The sequence below is a fragment of the Cygnus atratus genome, chromosome 1, assembly GCF_013377495.2.
Source record: "Cygnus atratus isolate AKBS03 ecotype Queensland, Australia chromosome 1, CAtr_DNAZoo_HiC_assembly, whole genome shotgun sequence".
Lineage (NCBI taxonomy): Eukaryota > Metazoa > Chordata > Aves > Anseriformes > Anatidae > Cygnus > Cygnus atratus.
The window spans coordinates 184376128-184395405 of NC_066362.1; the positions used below are offsets into that span (position 1 = coordinate 184376128).

At 34.6% G+C, this 19278-nt stretch overlaps 1 protein-coding gene across 1 annotated transcript in view; it reads right to left on the minus strand.

Moving 5' to 3' along the window:
- NBEA (neurobeachin) overlaps nt 1–19278 on the minus strand; it is a 516634-nt gene that overhangs the window by 414316 nt on the left and 83040 nt on the right. The window contains exons 2-5 of the mRNA XM_050714797.1: nt 13499–13730; nt 7987–8087; nt 7648–7743; nt 3431–3552 (exon numbers count right to left, since the gene is read on the minus strand). Coding sequence (XP_050570754.1) covers nt 3431–3552; nt 7648–7743; nt 7987–8087; nt 13499–13730 — 551 coding nt within the window. The remainder of the gene's footprint in view (nt 1–3430; nt 3553–7647; nt 7744–7986; nt 8088–13498; nt 13731–19278) is intronic.

Genomic DNA, 19278 nt, shown 5'->3' on the forward strand with positions numbered 1-19278 from the left:
CAAAAGAACATGCAAAGTCCTACTCCTGGGGAGGAAACACCTCAAGCAGCAATAGATGCTGGGGACCAAGCAGAAATTAGCTTTGTAGAAAGGGTCCTGGTGGTCCAGGTGGACAGTAAGCTGATCACTAGCCCATATGGCACCCTTGTGGAAAGAAGGCAAATGGCATCCCAGGCCACATTAGGAAGAGCATGGCCAACAGGTCAAGGAAGGTGATCCTTCTCTCCTCAACACTGCTGAGGCCACACCTGGAGTACTGTGTCCAGTTCTGTGATCCCCAGTACAAGAAAGACGTGGACATACCAGAGAGAGTCCAGCAAAGGACCACAAAGATGACTGAATAATCAAAGTCTCTAACTTGAGGAGAGGCTGAAAGAACTATTATGTCTTGGAGAAAGGACTATTAAGTCTTGGAGAAGAGAATTCAAAGGGGGCAGGAGGATCTTATCCACATGTATAAATACCTGAAGGGTGGGGACTAAAGATGACGGAACCAGAGACGACTTCTTAATGGTATCCAGTAACAGGATGTGAGGCAACAGGCACAAATTGAAATACAGGAAATTCCATTTAAATAGAAGTAAAAAAAATTCTACTTTGAGGTAGAACACTGGAATGGGTTGCCTGGAGAGGTTATGATGTCTCCTCTACTCAAAATCTGACTGGACAAGGTCCTCAGGAACCTACTGTAGCTGACCCTGTTTTCAGCACCTCTGTTTCAAAATCACAGTCTTTGAAGTTGTTCATGCAAGTACATTACTGTTTTTGTTGTTGTTGTTGTTGTTTTGGTTTGGTTTGGTTTTGTTTTGTTTTTTAAAAAGTCAAGATTCTTTAAAAGACAGATGACTTTAAAGAAGAAACTATGAAGAGGTAATTTGTATGATACATTTTACACTTAGTTAAACAGAAGAAGATGTTACACGATCAAAAAACATATTCAAAACCGAACAAATCATTGCTTTGGTTTCTTGTTGTTATTGCCTCTCCGTTACTCAACCTCTCATGGCAAAATATAAAATCTACCTAAAGAAGCTTAGATGGTAATTTAATTTGAATACTTTTCTTAATTATTAATTATGACTCAATTTAAGCCACTATATAAAACAACAAGTATTTGCATTGTTCCCTAATTTCCTCCTGAGACTGGCATATTCAGGTTCTCTTACTACATATAGTCATATTACATTCAGTCTCAGTTTTGGTATATGATTTATGTAAGACTGATTCTTTTCAGTGTCTCATATGAAGCACTTGCAAAGCTTCAACTTGTTAGTCATAGAAGTTTCATGTCCTATGCTTGATTATCTCATTTTATGCTTGATAATCCCATAATAAGAGGTAACAAAAAAAAGTGAGACACCGAACTACAATTACAGTGTGTGTGTGCATGCACACATGTGACACAGAGAGATAACAATTCATTCATTTAGCATAGATATGCCCAAAGGTTACTTAAAAAGTGTGCACATGTAGCAAAATATGTATGTTTATTAAAGATGTTATCTTTTAAGTGCTACAATAAGAGAGTTCGAACTCCACATATTGTGGCAAGTTTCCCAACTGCAGAAAGAAAATATAGACTATATTTTGATATGTTCTGGGTTATTTTACTGAAAACAAGAAAAAGTACACATCACACATAGGGAAAAATAAACTCCAAGAAAAAAAAAAAAAAAGGTTTCTTACCCTGCTAGACTTTTTATTCTAATAAATGTAATGAATAGAGATTATATTAAGTTACTTATCATAGTTGTCATACCACCAATGGACATTTTTAAAGAAAACATGGAAACGTTATGGTTGTAGCTAATAAGAAGTATATTAATAAAAATACTATTTGGAGTGTAATTTTAAGGTGAAACCCATAACACTCTTTTGAAGAAAGAAATTCAGATGTTCTTTGAGAACACAAAGTGCAGCTTTGTGGGGTTCATTTACTGCTATGTTAAAAACAAAACAAAACAAAAAAACACTAAAATCAAAGAAAAATGTTTATTAAACAGGGATTTATGAGTACTCGTGGCAATTAGAGTACACATGGCAATTATTCTAACATATGTCACTTCTCAGTAGCAAAGTGAATGCAGACTACGGTTTTGGAGAAAAAGTCTATATCAATATATTTTAAAATGGAACCAGAACTAAGCCTCCTCTGACACAGAGAATATTAAGTATACATAAATATTCCAGAAATCTCAACACATGTAGGATTTAAAACTATTTCAGTGGAAAAAAAAAACACAGCATGCTCAAAAATATTAGAATTGAATAAGAATTGTAACAACATCATAATAAACCACAGAACTACCTCACAGAAAAACAAAATCAAATGTCTGATGTTATTCAAACCTAATGTTATTGCTGCTAGTGCATTATATTGGAATCAGAGGGGATCATTGGATCATTCATCATTTACGTTAAAGGTCTTTCTACATCACTAACCCTAACAAAAATAACATACATCTTGGGCTATGCAGTTTCACAGTGTGCTTTTTCTCCTCTGACATAGTAAAATAATCTCAAACCAATTACGTGACTTAAAACTGCCAATTCTAAAACACAAATTGTGACTGAGAAACAAATGATCGCCTTAAATTCCTGTATGCATGCTCAGTTCTATAACTACATTTGTGTTTACCATTGGCAAGCTGAGAAAATAAAAAGAAAAACCCTTAATTCTCACAAAAATAGCTATAGCCAACAGCTTGAAAAAAAAAATCTCCATAGTAAAATACCTACAACACTTGGCAGAAAACAGGCACACGAAGAAGCATTATCCCGGATAGAAGCATAGAGAAAAGTTTTTTTTGGTTGGTTGGTTTTCTCCAGAATAACCCTGAATTATTTCTAATATGATACTCATTCTGAAGAAAATATAAATGATTTTGGTTTTCCTGCTGAATAAACTATAAGATTTTTATGTACTGATAGTACAAGAAAAAACTTTCTGAGACCACATACGCTGGTCCTCTCTTCCACAGAAAACAAAAAAGTTCTGCTCTTTAGACTACCTGTAATGACATAAAGGGAGAAACATTATTTTTGATTACTTGTCTTCTTGTGCTACTCTTATATTCCCAAATAAATTAAATTTGATAAATCCTGCTTGTGTCCAATTGTCATCTATAACTTATATACACAATTTTAAGAATAATATGACAAAAGGTATGCATACTAAATACATAAAGAGTGAAGAAGTACTGAAGAAAATACCAGCATGTTCTGACAGAAGACAATGTCTTGCATCTGTGATTTTAAAAATGGCAAAGAAAAAAGCACTGATGATAACATAAGTTTACATACAGCAGGCAACCAATACAATCTGCAGATATTTTGGAGGGAAAGAGCATGTAAGAAACTAAAATTTAAAAAATAAATGGTTATTAGAAAGCCAAAAGAAACTATAACTACAAGGTTATAAGCTACTTACCAGTAGAGATAGGGTTTATCCTTATCCACGTTGATATTGTTTAGTGGGTCCATACGAAACCAGGTGTTAAGAGTAAACCCGTTTTGATAAGGCCACTTAGCAATAGGAGGCAATGCAATTGCCTAAAAAAAAATAAAAAAATAAAAATAAAAAAAATAAAGGAAACAGCAATTAAAAAAAATATTTTTGAAAAGTACTGTCAAAGATAATGTCTTTCTGAATTTCTGCTATAAATCTGCAGATTTTCTCTAACACTCAAATATCAAAGAAGATTTAAAAACTTTAAATAGTGTTTTTGAATAAATGCATTAGTTTCCATTTATTTTAAAATACTATAATTTTTAACTATTCAAATTTACTGATAGAGGACATGAAATTAAATTTGTGAATGGGCAATATTAAGAGAAAAAAAGAGGAAAATTACTTATGCATAAATTAAAATATAAATTTGGCATTTGGTAAGTATTAATTTCATCTAGAAATCTAAACGTTAAGATCAAATTAATCTCAAAATGCAGTAAAACAGAGATTCACTATTAAAACTATAGTATAAAAAAAGGTTGTTCTCTGAAATCTTAGAGCACTATGACTTTTCTTTTCCTACAAACACTTAGTAAGGTAAGGAACAAAATCTTACCTCCATTCATAGTTAATAATAAGGCATGACCAAGTTTTTTTTTTTTTTTTTTTTCTAAGCTTTATTTCTCTGGGCTGAGAGACTGACAAAGAGGTTTCCACAAACTCTTTTCTTTATACCTGAGCACTGCCCTGAATCATTTAACTTTGAAGGCAGACTTTCTTTAAGGAGGAAATTGGACAAGATGAACTTCTGAGGTCATTTAAAATATTTTTTCTATGATACCAGTAAAAGAAAAATATTTTTCACTGAGTGTGATAACTATACACAAAGTAAGGTCGTTTTCAATTTTTAAGTTACGATACTTGGTTAGACCAGATGACCTCCAGAGGTCCAACGTCAACCATTCTGTGATTCTGTTCAATACTTTCTAGTCCTTCAATCACAGTTAGAAATATTTGTATATAATAATATGTATATATAATACATAATATATATAATACATATATAATATATATTATAATATATATAATATATAATATTATAATATAATATATAATACAGGAGCGTTAGTATCTGTATCCGCACAGTATCTATGCTGATTCCATGCAGAATACTACTACCAGCAACAAATTCCTTTATTCTTTAAAATCAGAATGGGCACAAATCTATTGACAATAGAGACAAAAGATTCTAAGACTCACACTAAGATTCTACACCATATAGTAAAATACATCAAAAAAGTGCAAGACAATTGCTGAAGGAGTTTTAAGAACAGAGAAACGGGTAATTAAGAATGATAGGGAACTCAAAGTAATTTTTTAAAATTTGATACAGCAATATGCTCAGCTTATGCTAGCATTTGACTAGACAAAAGAAATAATATTTATTATGCTACTACCCTGCTACTGTTTGCTCAGTACAAAACATTTCAAGGAAATCCTCTGGGATACAACTCTTGTCTCCTGTGAGAGAGTTCCCTGCATGAGACAGGGGAAAAGGTGTTTGATGACAAACAGGAATAACACCTGGGAATGGTACCACTGTTATAAGGTGTCCTCCTAATGGAGTGGTTAATGTGCTACTGGGATAGACTGGCAGAGATGTAACACGGTTCTGGGAAGAGACCTTTAGTTGCAATAATAATACAGCTCTCGCCAGCAGTTCAGTATTGGTGCAGCAGACTTTTAAGCCCTTTCATATTACCACTGAAGTCTTGGTTACATGTGGAGAATGCACCCAACTTTAAAGATATTCATCACACCAGATAAACGTGATGCTATTTCTCTCTGTTGATACTGATGTCACCAATGTGCGTCACAACTGAAAATCTCAACTCAGTGCTTGTAAACTAAGTCCTTTTCTCTAATAAAATGTTTTGTTGCTGGGATCATTTTATAAATCATTTCCCCCAGTCCACTTCAGAGAATGATTCCTCTCTAGAATTTCATGGTATAATACAACATGGACTGCTCAAGAAACGTAAATTTGAAACTTGTATTTCTTGATTTACAGGTGCACAGTCAATGATGAGTGGTATATGAAACGAGGTCCAGACCAAGAAAAGAGGAATGCCTACTGTGCATTTCAATCAAGAAACGTTATGCCACTGTACAATTCTCAGTACTGAAAACTGAATTTTCAATATGATTTCCAATGACTGATGAAAATTGATGCACCTCCTTAGATGGGGATGAAAATTTGAAATTCTTGCCCTGAAAATTTTTTATATATATATATAACAGAAAATTAAATTTAATATAGACATTTAATCAGGATTTGCCACTGAAGCCCAGAAATGTCACAGCAGTGTATGTCATAATAGAAATTCATATTTTACAACAGCTATACTTTTGGAGCAGGAGAGGTTAACTGTGGTTTTAACATTGCAGTACCAAATGAAATTATCTCTTTCAAAACTCAGCTATTAACTCTTTACACAATCCACCCTATGCAATACTGTTTGAGCAGCTGAATATCAAACAAGATGAGGGAAGTAATATAGCCAAAAAATACCCCGGGTGAAAAACAGTTATTTTCAGGCAGTTTATTTCCCTGATGAAATCTGCCACACCGACAGCTGTATTGACAGAGAAGAGGTGGTGGTTTAAGCTTGAAGAAAAATATCAGTGCTATTGCTAGATGTTGCACCTGGGTCGGGGCAATCCCAGACAGGAGTACAGACTGGGTGGAGAACTCATTGAGAGCAGCCCTATGGAGAAGGACTTGGTGGTTCTGGTGGTGGACAAAAAGCTTGACATGATCCAGCAGTGCACGCTTGCACCCCAGGAGGCCAACTGCATCCTGGGCTGCATCAACAGAGGGGTGGGCAGCAGGTCAAGGGAGGAGATTGTGCCCATCTGCTTTGCCTTTGTGAGGCCCCATCTGGAGTGCTGTGTCCAGATCTGGGGTCCCCAGCACAAGAAGAATGTGGATATGTTAAAGCGGGTCCAGAGGAGGGCTACGAAGTTGATCAGAGGGCTGGAGCACCTCTCCTATAAATAAAGGCTGAGGGAGCTTGGGTTGTTCAGGCTGAAGAAGAGAAGGCTCTGGGGAGACCTCTTTGCAGATTTTCAGTACTTTAAGGAGTCATGAAAAAGATGGAGAACAACTTTTTGCTCAGTCAGATAATGACAGGACAAGGGCGAATGGTTTTAAACTAAAAGAGGGGAGATGTAGATGAGATGTTAGGAGGAAAATCTTCACTCAGAGGGTGATGAGGCACTGGGATGGGTTGCCCAGAGAAGCTGTGGATGCCCCATCCCTGGAGGTGTACAAGTCCAGGTTGGATGAGACCCTTGGCAACCTGATCTAGTGGGTGGCATCCCAGACCATGACAGGGGGTTTGGAAATAGATGATCTTTAATGTCCCTTCCAATCCAAGCTGTTCTATGATTCTACAAAAAGTTTCCAAGTTCTACCGTGAGCTTATACCATGCCATACCAGAACGTACTCAAATTTGGATTTCTCTCTTTTTTTTTAACATTTATACTTACTGCCTTAATAAACATATTATTAAATCTGTACACAATATTTGGATTTATGTGCAGGTTTTCTGAAACTGGATCTATGTGCAGGTTTTCATGCACTAAAGAGAGAAAATCCATTTGATTTTCCTTTTTAAGAGTTTTGTTGTCATATGTTATCTCAAAAAGTAAAGCCAGAAGTAGACTACATTTAAATCACTGCCTTGAGGGAAAAGAATCAGCTGGAGGAGTTCTGACAAGTAGAGAAAAAAAAAAAAAAAAGAATTTCTGACTAAACTGTCACTTTAAAATGTCACTGTGATGATATGCATAAGCATATCACTACATTTTCCTTAAGCCCCGGCTTTATGTAATGTACTATCAATTACATTATTCAAATCAAATAGTATTATTCTTTGGAATTTTCAGTTTTCACTGTAATGGTAATTTCTGCAGTCAAAAAACTTCTATTTGACATTCTTACCCTCTCAAGTTTAACTTCTCAACACTTCAACTACTTTGCAAACCTATGGAAGGCAAGGTCTGTGATACTCAGGACTGTAATTCCCCTTGTGTTTCCCTTGCAAGAATTTCCAAATTCAAACTAAAAGAAATGTAAGCAAGGAGCAATCTATTTGTTCCTCAAATTGTACTATTTTGGTTGAAAACTTACTGCAGCACTACAGCCTGGGAAGTTGAAAAAGGTATCAGGCCCATGTCTCTGTGGCATCTGATTAAGGACTGATAATAGCTTAACCGCATGTCTTGGCTGTGAAAACAAGAAAATTGCAGAGAAGTCAATATTTTTGTACTCTCTAAGCTATAATGGAAACTGGACGGTTTTCAAACAACACAGCAAATTAACTCTATAGTAGTTAGATAAAGTACTTCATAAACATACGTTCAATCAACATAAAAAAAATATTCAAGCTTATATGTCCCAGAAGACAATTTATGTTAACTTCAGGCTCTAATGGAATGACACTTAATGCTTTATCTGATCACAGCTTACCCAGATTCCATTTTCGCCTCGAAGCATGCTGAACAAAAGCTTCAACTCTTTGACAGTGATGCTGTAGCTGGCAAGAACCCCCAACATATCAACTAGAAGATCTTCAAAGGAAAATAAAGTTATTCTGAACTCTGAATTTCATTGTTTTGACAAAAAAAAAAAAAGCTGCAAACATTAATACCTTTAAACATAAGTGTATTCACAAATTCTAAAAGTCAAACTTAGTGGCCTTAAATATTTTACAAAGGATTTCATACTCTCAATATTTTAACAATTTTAAAAATAAATGCACATTTGTAGTTTTAGATGTTATATCACACTTTGAACAAAGTATCTATTAAATATATGAAAAAATAATTCTCTTTTATAATATTCATTATGAACTTATTGCTTGCTTCTTTCTCTTACATAATATGGGATAAGGATTTCTTCATTCCTCTGTAGATAGTATTTTTCAAACATTTCAGAACTAAAAGGTGCTTGACATTATTCTTTAACTTAAGTACTTCATACTGAGAATTTACATGGTTCTCACAGCTTTGCTAGTGATACTTCCAACTTTTACCAGAATAAGCCAGAAAATAAACAAAAAAAACATAACCAACCAACCAAAACAATCTTAGTGAGAAAAAAAGACCACAGTAAAAAGAATTCATCAAAATTTTTAAAGTTTATGTAATACAGATTTCATTAAAACATTGCAAAATCCATATAATTTTAAAGTAATAGCATTACATAGCTTGCCTATCAGAGAACATCAGGTTTAAAATTACTGCTAGTTGTTGGATTTTATTTTAAAACACAGAATTGCATTTTAAGAATCTGTTAGTTTAGGGGATGCTGGACCTTGCTTTACACTCTGCATTTTCTTCTGGAACAAACAGCACTACTAACAAATACTACTGCCTTTAGCAGAAGGAAAAAACAAGTTGCATATCTTAGCAGATGTTGCACAAGAAATTTAATTCAGAGATCAAACTGTGGAGTACAGATTTTTCAAAACAAAACAGCCGTGACTGAACAGAATCAGCATTAACAATGTTTTTGAATTTCTTCAGCACTCAACAATCAGAAAATTCTCCCCAAAAGCTTTTCAGAAGACATGATTGAGCTTGTATGTTCTTTGCAGGTCTACATGTTCCCTTTGTTCACCAGTGAAAGGGTGACTCTTACAGGTGCTGACAAAAAGTAGTGTTAAAAATATTAATCCTTTAGATGTTTTGTTTTTAAGAAATTTTCTCTGCAAATCTCTACATATACATATTTGTGTAAAACCATCAATATCTATTAACTTGTTCCACTATTAAAGCAACCTCTGGTCCTACACAACAGGCACGTGTAAAGACCGAAATAACATTTAATTTGCAGGAGACATACTAAGCTGTTCAGTGTGTGAAACTGCATGTCAGGAAAAGGAAAAGAAAAACATTGTGACTTGCAGTCATTTTCACCAAAAGATCTAACTACGTCCCTAATGTTGAAGTATAACCATATATGTTCCATTCTCTAAATAGTTTACTTGAGAGTTTAATTAATATTCCTTTTAAAATTAGTGGCAGATTGTATTTGTAACAGAATTTCTTACAGGAAAGCAAAATAAAGTGAAGAACACAAAAACTCTTATATTATATGATGGTGAATTCTATGATCCAGCTCATCCTCTAGTACCTGCAAATATTTGTCCCTTTCACTGTCCAGTCTCTAGCATGCAATGTGAAGCTGGCAGTGATTACACATATTGCACATGATCAGAAACCAAGAACAATAACACACTGAAAACTCAAAAAGGGAAATCAGCATGAGTGAATACCAACCTTCAGCTGAGAATTTCACAATTTTTATTTTGTAGGTTGTGTTTTAAATCAGGCTACTTCATGTAGACATGAAATACATGTCTATAAGCAATGAATAAAAAGTTGGTAGAGAAAAATAAACATAAATTCCCTATCATTGTATCGCTGTTTTAAACAAAGACCACAAAGATTGAAGTCCAGTGGGGTAACAAGCGAAGATAAAGAAAAGAACATCTGTGAAAGTCAATATAACTATGCAACTTAAAAATATTGCTTTTAACACATTTAAAAAAACATTGTTTCTTGTTTCAATATAACAACAAGAACAAAAAAGTACTATTATTACATAACTTTATTCATATGTATTAGAACCTAATATAAGAGTCAGTCTACCTCTGGTTTATAATCATAATTGTCCACTCATCTATAAAGGAGCAAAGACTGCAAACATACTATAATTGTTTGTTGTTGTTGTTTTTAATGTTTTCTTCATTTTCTGTAATATTAAATATGATCTCATATATAACTGGTATCTATGATCTCATTTCAGAAATGAGAAAGGCCAGAAGGAGAAAGCAGGCACCGTTTCTCACTTTTAAAGCATTTCAAACATGCACTGAATGGAACAGATTTCTGTTAATGGCACTTTCTGAATACTTTCATGCTAAGCAGTTTATACATGCTCTATAAATTCACCAGAAGGCTTGAAGAAACGCTTAATTCAGTCATTTCATATGAAAATACAATGGTAAAAGAGTCTGCCTGTCTCTCAAGTAAACTAAGTATATATCAAAGTGAATGGTATGTCATTAACTTTAGAAGACATATTAAACAGCTTTGGAAACACAACTTCAGAAAAACTACCTCATGCCTCCTTAAATGTTTAATAACTGCCAGCCATGAAATTGTGAATTTTAACTCTGTTTGTGAAGTAGATCAATTTCTATGGGCTGGCAACAGAGAATGTGAGAATTTTGAAGCTTTTCTTATGGATCCAGTTGGAAGAGAAATGCTTGTTAACAGTCTGTTAATGGCAGAACAGTCCAAAACTAACATTTTTACTTAGAAATTAGGAACTGTTTCAATACTTAAGAATTCGATTCCAGAAATTTCAGAACAATTACCTACAGCATCACAACAGAACTGCAGCAAATAAAATGGGGCTCAGGGGAGACACATCCATTCAGTATGGGTTAGGGTTACATTCACCATTCAGACTGCTCTGAAGTTACTAGAGATGTGTTATCTCAAGGAATCTCACTGAGCAGATCTGCATCACTTCTCATCAAAGAGAATTAAATGATGGAATGGTAAAAACTGAATCCCTCATGGAAAATCTTGTGCAGCTGTTAATAAAAATGTCTGCCAATCACCTATGTGAATATTTCAGTAATCTTTTTGCCTTAACCATTCATAAAATGCCTGATCATCTCATATCTTAGTATAACAGATTATCACAGTGTCCAGATGACTTGTGGTGGATAATGCTTCTGGAAAACAAATTGGAATACATGTGGCAATAATCTCATTTGGATTGCAACCAACAGTCAAGGTGATTAAACTTTTATTCTTGACCGCAAAATCTCAAGAAGTAGGGTATTTAAAGTGCCGAGAAGCTTCATAATCTGATAGTTTTCATCTAAACAGACAGACAAGTTTTTCTCACTGAAAAAGATTGAGTACATTTTGATTTGCTGTTCTCTTACTTTCATAAAACAGAGGAAGTTAGCTTCAGATTTACACTGGTCCTAAAAGACTGCAGTCATAGCATAACAGAGGTTATACTTGTCTCTTCTGTTTAAACCTTATTTAGGTTTAATCACAACATTTCAGGAAGAAACAGGTGAGATGACCTAAAATCAAACAAACAATCCCTCAAAACATATAAACAAACAAATTCAGGTAGCCTCTGTCTTTTGCAGATGATAAGTCAGTTGCAAACATTAGGATTTTTGGTACTAACCTCTTAGGAGGAAGCACTAACACAGCCCTTTTTCAAAACAGCCTCTCTGAATGTTCAAAATCATTTTGCCACAAAATTTCGTACTTTATCCTTAGGCTTTGGAAAGTTCATAGAAACACTTGGGGCAAAACAGTTCTACAATCATCTACAGTCAGTCATGACTTCATCATGTACATATCAGATTAAGGAACAAAGATAATGCAAAAATAGTTACTGATTTCTTCATCAAGTGCCTACTACTTATTATTGACTAATTATTAGATGACCATATCCCTCTCTTCTCACAGAGGCCACCCCTGCAGCTTCCCTGCTACCAAGCCCTTAACACATTAACCCAATACATTAGGGTACCTCAAAATGAAGAAATTTTAATTAGTATGATTACTGATTTTTATGAGTAAAATCCTGATAAACTTCAAAATAGTAATGTCTGTTTTCACCAACTAATGTCATATTTAACTTGATATAAACAATATCTTTTCCTTACTTTCTGTTATCTTACTATTCTGACATATTTACCAGTCCTGGAAACAAAATGTACTTGGTGAAAATCATTAGTTTGTGAATCTATTGGTCTGTTATACGCTAGTCTGAATCTCACAGTAGAATATTTAACATTACACTTCTCGTTTTAGCATTTGCACATACATTTTTAATGACTGAGTTGCTCACTAACACTTTGAAATACAGAATTTACAGCTTTTTCAAATACTTAATACTACATACACCTTTATACTGAAAAAAGCCAAAGATAAAAATATTCTTGAATAATTCATATTTCATGCTGCTGTTATCCTCTTCTTGTTTCTGGTCTGAAATCCTCACTGGTTTATTGTTCCACAAAGCCTATATATCTGCCAGGAATCAGATCATTACCTAAAGTCTTAAGAGTTAGAATTATGGAAGACAAACCTCTTCAATCTTTCAAAAGTGCCTCACAATTTAAGTATCCTAGAAGTCCCCAACTACATAAAGATGAAGAATTACCTTCACACGTAGCTGAAAGAAAATGCTTAAGTTTCTCCTCAGTAAAAATAAGGAGTAGATAAGTAAGCACATGTAGCTCTTAGCTGTCATATTTAAACTTGACAACCAAACCTGCTTTTCTAACCAAATCATTCAGGATTATAATCCATACCCTATTACTGAGCAGATGTAGCATGGAATGACAAACTCCTTCAAAAGTAATTTGGAAACCTTAGCTGTGCAAGAACTACATCAGATATTTTCAGTGAGCAAAGAATGCTATATTTTCTACTGTAAAAAATTTCAGGCCATTAAAATTCACGAGTACAAACAACAGAGACATTATAGGGAGCACAGCTATACATTATTAAATGATGTACAGAAATAAACTGTTTAATATAACCCAAATATCCAGCATTCAAATATATGAATAATTTCTGACATGCTGTCAGATGTGGCTCATATTTAAAGCAGGTCATAACAATATTTCAAATATCATAATAATAATTCAAAATGATCAATGCATTTCAAAACTAATATATTACCTTGAACGGTAACAAGCCTAAACAGGTTGACAATTAGTTTAGACAGTTATCTACATATATTTTAAACTAACAATGCCTTTTCTTTCCTTCATTTTTTCTAAAACTGATAAAAATTCTGACTCGATAGCAGTACTAACCAAAATATTACTTTAAGTGAAAAACAAATTATCCCCAAACCCTCCATAATCACAATAAGTTGACAGTTCAGCAATATAAGAATTATTTTATCAGTTGGTAATTTATACCTGCAATCATGTCGTCCACTGTACTCATCTTCAGCAGTACCTGTTCAATTAAGCCAACTTCCGTGCTAGTCTGTAAATTACGGACACTTTTACGTAGAATTGCTGTGAACATACTCCAGATTTCAGCTTGGCATGTTACATCACAGTGCTCCAAAAGCTCTGACATGCATGTAATGCTCTCTGCATCTTGGATTATAAAGTTCATCTCCAGATCAAATTCACCACCAACCAGCTACAAAAGAAAACAAGAACAACATTACAACATGAAATACATAGCTTAGTGGCTTTCATACCTGTACTGTGATCAATACATAATATTTTTGTATGGTGAGGGAGGTAGTTTTGACAAAGAAACTCACAGTTATGATCAGCTGCGAGTTTGATCAGTTTGATGTCACAGCAGACTGATAATCATGCTATGCAGAACATACCTTGTACAAAATATACCCACTACTAGCATAAAATATTACCTTCAATTTTGTCACAGTGCTGAATACAACACTTTCACAAAATAAAGTCAAAAGATATTTGAAATACTCCTTACTGTAAAGTAATTGAAATGGTAGCCTGGCCCAAATTGATGTAGTGGAGAAGCTGCAGAAACTGAAAACCTAAAAAGTAACTGAAGCTTTCCCACATTTGTCGGAAGAGAAATTTACCTACAAAAAGACACTGAAAATAACTTAGCTATATTTCCTCTTGACACAACGCTTGACCTTGCATGTTTTCAAGAATTTTACTGCCCTTCCCTCTATACCACCCAAACCTCTGTGCAGTCATCTGCAGAATAAGAATCAGTGAACTGCACTGGATCAAATGAACCATGGAAAATGTGCTAATTATACCACAGGACAATTCATCATGTGGCCATGTAAACCTGCTGCTGGTGCAGGGAGAAACAGCACTGGGAGAGGAACAAGCACTCAGATGAAGAGCGATTTAACGGCAGTACTGATAAAACTTCGGCCTGATTCCTACCTACCTGGCTATGTGCTGTCTAATGCCCTGAATTACAATTAAATGGCACAACTAGTGGGCACATTTTAGGAGGAAAAAAAAGGTGTAAGTAAAAATTTACAAAAAACAAGTCAAGACTAAGACTATCTTAAAGCAACTGAACTCACCATGTCACCAATTCCAATCAAATAGCCACTTGTGTAATTTTAAGAACATTAACTCTGAAAATCTTACTGAACAGTATATATAAAACTTAGCTTAAAAATAAGCTAAGTTTACCCTTTAATGGCAGAAATACCTTTCAGTTTTGAAGGAAAAAAACCCTACTTTATCCTAGCAGGATTGTTGAATTCTGAAAGTACCAATATTAAATTTCAATAACTAGAAATATATTACCTAATTCAGAAGACAAAAGAACAAAAATTAATTCTAGAATAATTTTAAGACAATCTTTTCTGTTTGTTCCAGATAGGTATATAATTGAAATTGCAGTAATATTTTAAATTAAAGACATTCAATGAACTCAAGTGCATAATTTCAGTGGTGATTCTTAATACAAGGCTATTTCATAGCTCATTTAAAAGAAGGTTGTATATTGCTTTCAAATTAAACTCCAAATAAGAAGCAATATGAAATAATATGCAAACCTTTTTTTTTTTTTTTTTTTAATAGATAAACCTATCCAAATGCTCAGCCTTACTTCAGTTCCAATCTTTAGAAAATTAATACAACTAAGCAAGGATTAGCTTTGACTTCTACCCTCAATTTATACCTTTCATCCACTTACAAATTACTTTTTCTTTATCAATTAATTACTAATAAACAATTTATAATTTTCTAACATAAAAGCTTCCAATATATTAAATATATAAACTGACTACCTCCTCGGTACCCCTGAGATTTAACTACATTCTAACAAAACTATTATCCTAATTATGATTAGTATTTTAGTTTAGAAATTGTGATTGCATATCATATATTCAGTAAACATATAATGTTTATTAGGCAATCAAACTGTCAAAATTAAGAGTACAGTATTTCTATGGTCATTTACAGAGAAAAACACCATACTTAAAAAAATAATAAAAATAATAAAAAATAGGTGCAGTTTCTATTTCTAAAAAGAGCACTAACTGGCAAAAACTTCAACAGCAATCTGTGTTGCTTTCCCAGATAACTTCAATTCTCTATTCACTTGGACAAGCCTCAGAGATTATTTTAAAAACACACATAGGTACAGCAGGCACTTGTAGAAGACATTCAATTAAAGATGCCTATCCTAAGGTGAAATGATGCACCTTATGGAACTGTTGTTTTCTTTCCATTTCTTTCTATGCAGGAAGTCTAGGATGAACAAATTTTATTTGGGAGACACTCTAAAGCCATCTGAACCCAGATCTTGGCAACCTGCGGCCCCATTTGAGCAGGGGCATTGGACCAGGTGACCTCCATAGGTCCCTTCCAACCTCAGCTATTCTATAATTCTATTTAGATACACAACTTTCAGATACCTAACATAGGCAAGATGAATCCCACTCTTTGTTTTCGAGAACATAGATCTAAAAGCAACGAAAGAATAGCAATATATCAGATTGCAGAAGTTCAGTATAGACTAATCTCATTTTCCTCATACACTGTTTATCATAAACTAACACGGCATGGGCAAAACTGACTAAAATAATTCACAAAAGACTAAAATCCTAAGCACAAATAAAGGCTGGGTGGAGAATGCATTGAGAGCAGTCCTGAGGAGAATTACTTGGGGGTGTTGGTTGATGAGAAGCTCAACATGAGCCAGCACTGTGCGCTTGCAACACAGAAAGCCACCCGTGTCCTGAGCTGCATTAAAAGCAGTGTGGTCAGCAGGGCAAGGGAGAGGATTGTCCTGCTCTACTCTGCTCTCGTGAGACCCCACGTGGAGCCCTGCATTCTGCTCTGGGGCTGCTAACATAAGAAGGATATTGACCTATTAAGGCAGGTCCAGAGGAGGGCCACGAGGATGAGCAGAGGGCTGGAGCATCTGTGCTATGAAGACAGGCTGAGGGAGCTGGGGTTGTTCAACCTGCAGAGGAGAAGGCTTCAGGGAGACCTTATAGCAGCCTTCCAGTACCTAAAGGGGGCCTACAGGAAAGCTGGGGAGGGACTCTTTGTCAGGGAGTGGAGTAATAGAACAAGGAGTAACGGCTTTAAACTAAAAAGGGTAGATTTAGATTAGACATTAGGAAGAAATTCTTCACTCAGAGGGTGGTGAGGCCCTGGCACAGGCTGCCCAGAGAAGCTGTGGATGCCCCATCCCTGGAGGTGCTCAAGGCCAGGCTGGATGGGGCTTTGGGCAACCTGGTCTGGTGGGAGGTGTCCCTGTCCATGGCAGGGGGGTTGGAATTAGGTCATCTTTTAGGTCCCTCCCAACTCAAACTATGCTATAAATCTATTAAAATGATTCAAACAGTATTTTCTTGCTCATGTAAATTAATATACTAATTTCTAAACTTTAAAACACTTAAATAGAGCTCACTATCAATCTGAAGTGATGTATCAATCTGAAGTATGTTGTCAGTTCTATTAAAAATAAGATGTCTGTATATTTAAAACAGAGAATCTGTATCAACAATACACTGAATGGTAAAATTGGTTTTATGGAAGGTGTTCTACTGGACTACAGACTATCCAGTAAGTATTAAAATTGTTATACTTATCCACCTGTCAGCAATAGATTCATAGTCTATCAGTGACTGTTTATTTCACCACAAAGAACATTAAAATATAATCATAGAATCATTAAGGTTGGAAAAGACCTCCAAGATCATCTGGTACAACCACCCCCCTACCACCAATATCACCCACTGATTTGCCCTTAGCAACAATATAAGCAAATTTAGACCACTAACAATGATCACAATTATTAAAATCAACCTCTTCAATAGCAGAAAAAAATTAATAAACTTATGGCCAAAAAAAAAAATAGGAAGGGTATAGAGTAGTTGCTTTTCTTAAGTAAAATATTGTCGTCACGAACCAAATTTTAAGATGACACAGAAAATCTAAACCAAAATGAATTCTCAAAAATGCATCTCAAAATGCATTCTCAAAAAAAATGTCTATAAGTGCATTTCCCCAGCAAAGTAAGAAAATTCCCCAGGATAATAAGAAAAGAAGAGGAATTAACAATTATAACCAATCAGACTTTACCACATAGAGAAGTTATCAGTGGAGTACCACTGGAATAATAAGTTGGTAACAAGTGCTGATACTAATGAAATGGCAAAGTTTGCTGAAGAGCCAAAAATCATTAAATGCACTTTAAAACCACCAGCTCTTACGAGCTGAAAAGGTTTCTTATGATACCAAGTGGCCAGGCAATAACATATAGTTCAAAGAGTTCAAAGTTAGTAAATGCAAAGTAATACCACACTATTACAGTTTTACCTATATTTACAATATGACAAGCTCTCAAATTCACAATTATCGTCCGTAAAACATCTCAGAGCCAGTACGAGTACAACTTTAAATAACTATCTGACGCTAAAAGTTGTCTGTGGTTAACTGGGAAATGTCATAATGAGCTTGCAACTTCATAACTTGGGTACAATTCTGACTGCAATACCATATACAAAAAGTTAAATTGTTCTGCCATAAAGTAACCATTTTTAATACAACATGCAGCAGACTTCTGTACTAAGACAAATTCCATCTGGAGTACAATATGAACATAAGCAAATCCTTACAGTAGCTGGTATGTCATACCATAAATCAGTACTCTTTATACATCTTATAGATTAAATATAATATTTTTGTTATGTCATACATTCAGTCCTCCTTTGCATTCTTCAAGTGAACATCATACTCAGTAAAGACCATACTTCCACTGTGATTAAGTATCTTGAATTATTGCTTGTACTTTGTCAAGGTCGCATATCACTTTTAAACTGCTCTGCATCTTTCACAGCAAAGTTGTAATAAATGAAGAAGCAAACTAATTTTCACACCACTGTTCCAAGTTAGATGAAAATGGCCAAAAACATAGCTCCTCCTGAAGAAGTATTGAACTGTCAGCTGTAAGCAAATTAGGCTTTCTTCTCTATCCTGAGGTTGTTTACAGTGACAGGTTGAAACTCCTTGCAAATTGCTCCAAGAATCTTAACTTACATCACCATCCTCAAAGGCATTACTCAATCTCCATTCTCTTGAATATCGCATCCATTCCTCGGTAAGCCTCTCCCATTCACTATGCTATACAATAGAATTGTTTCTTCATGGGCTTCTGCATCTATGCAGAATTTAAGATGGTCTTTTACACCTTTTTGGCCTGGAACAAATATTAAATATTCCCCCAAAATATAGAAGTTGACTACATATATCTGACAGTTGAATTCTAGATACAGAGCAAAGTATGTGCTCCTGAACATCTAGGATTACATTTACACAGTTTTAAAAATCACAATTCTTCAGAATCAGATTCTTCTGAAGAATGGGCTGAAACAAACAGATTGTAGATAGCTGCTAAACTAGAAAATTCCCCAAATGAATGAAAAAGAATAGGAAAGATGGCAGACAATCTCTGAAGAAGCACACAAATGGAACATCAGGATGACCTGATACTGAATGAAAATTCAAAGCACAGGTCCGAACTAATTCTAACATGATTTCATTAAAAAAGAAAGAAACAAACAAAAACCCCTGAGGACACAAAGATTTTCAACACAATTTCATCTGTGGTTAAAAAAAAAAAAAAAAAAAAAAAAGGGCAAATATAAGAATCCTAAGGATTTCATGTGATGCAAGAAAATATTTCAGAAGCATTTGGTATTGTTTCAGTTAAATTA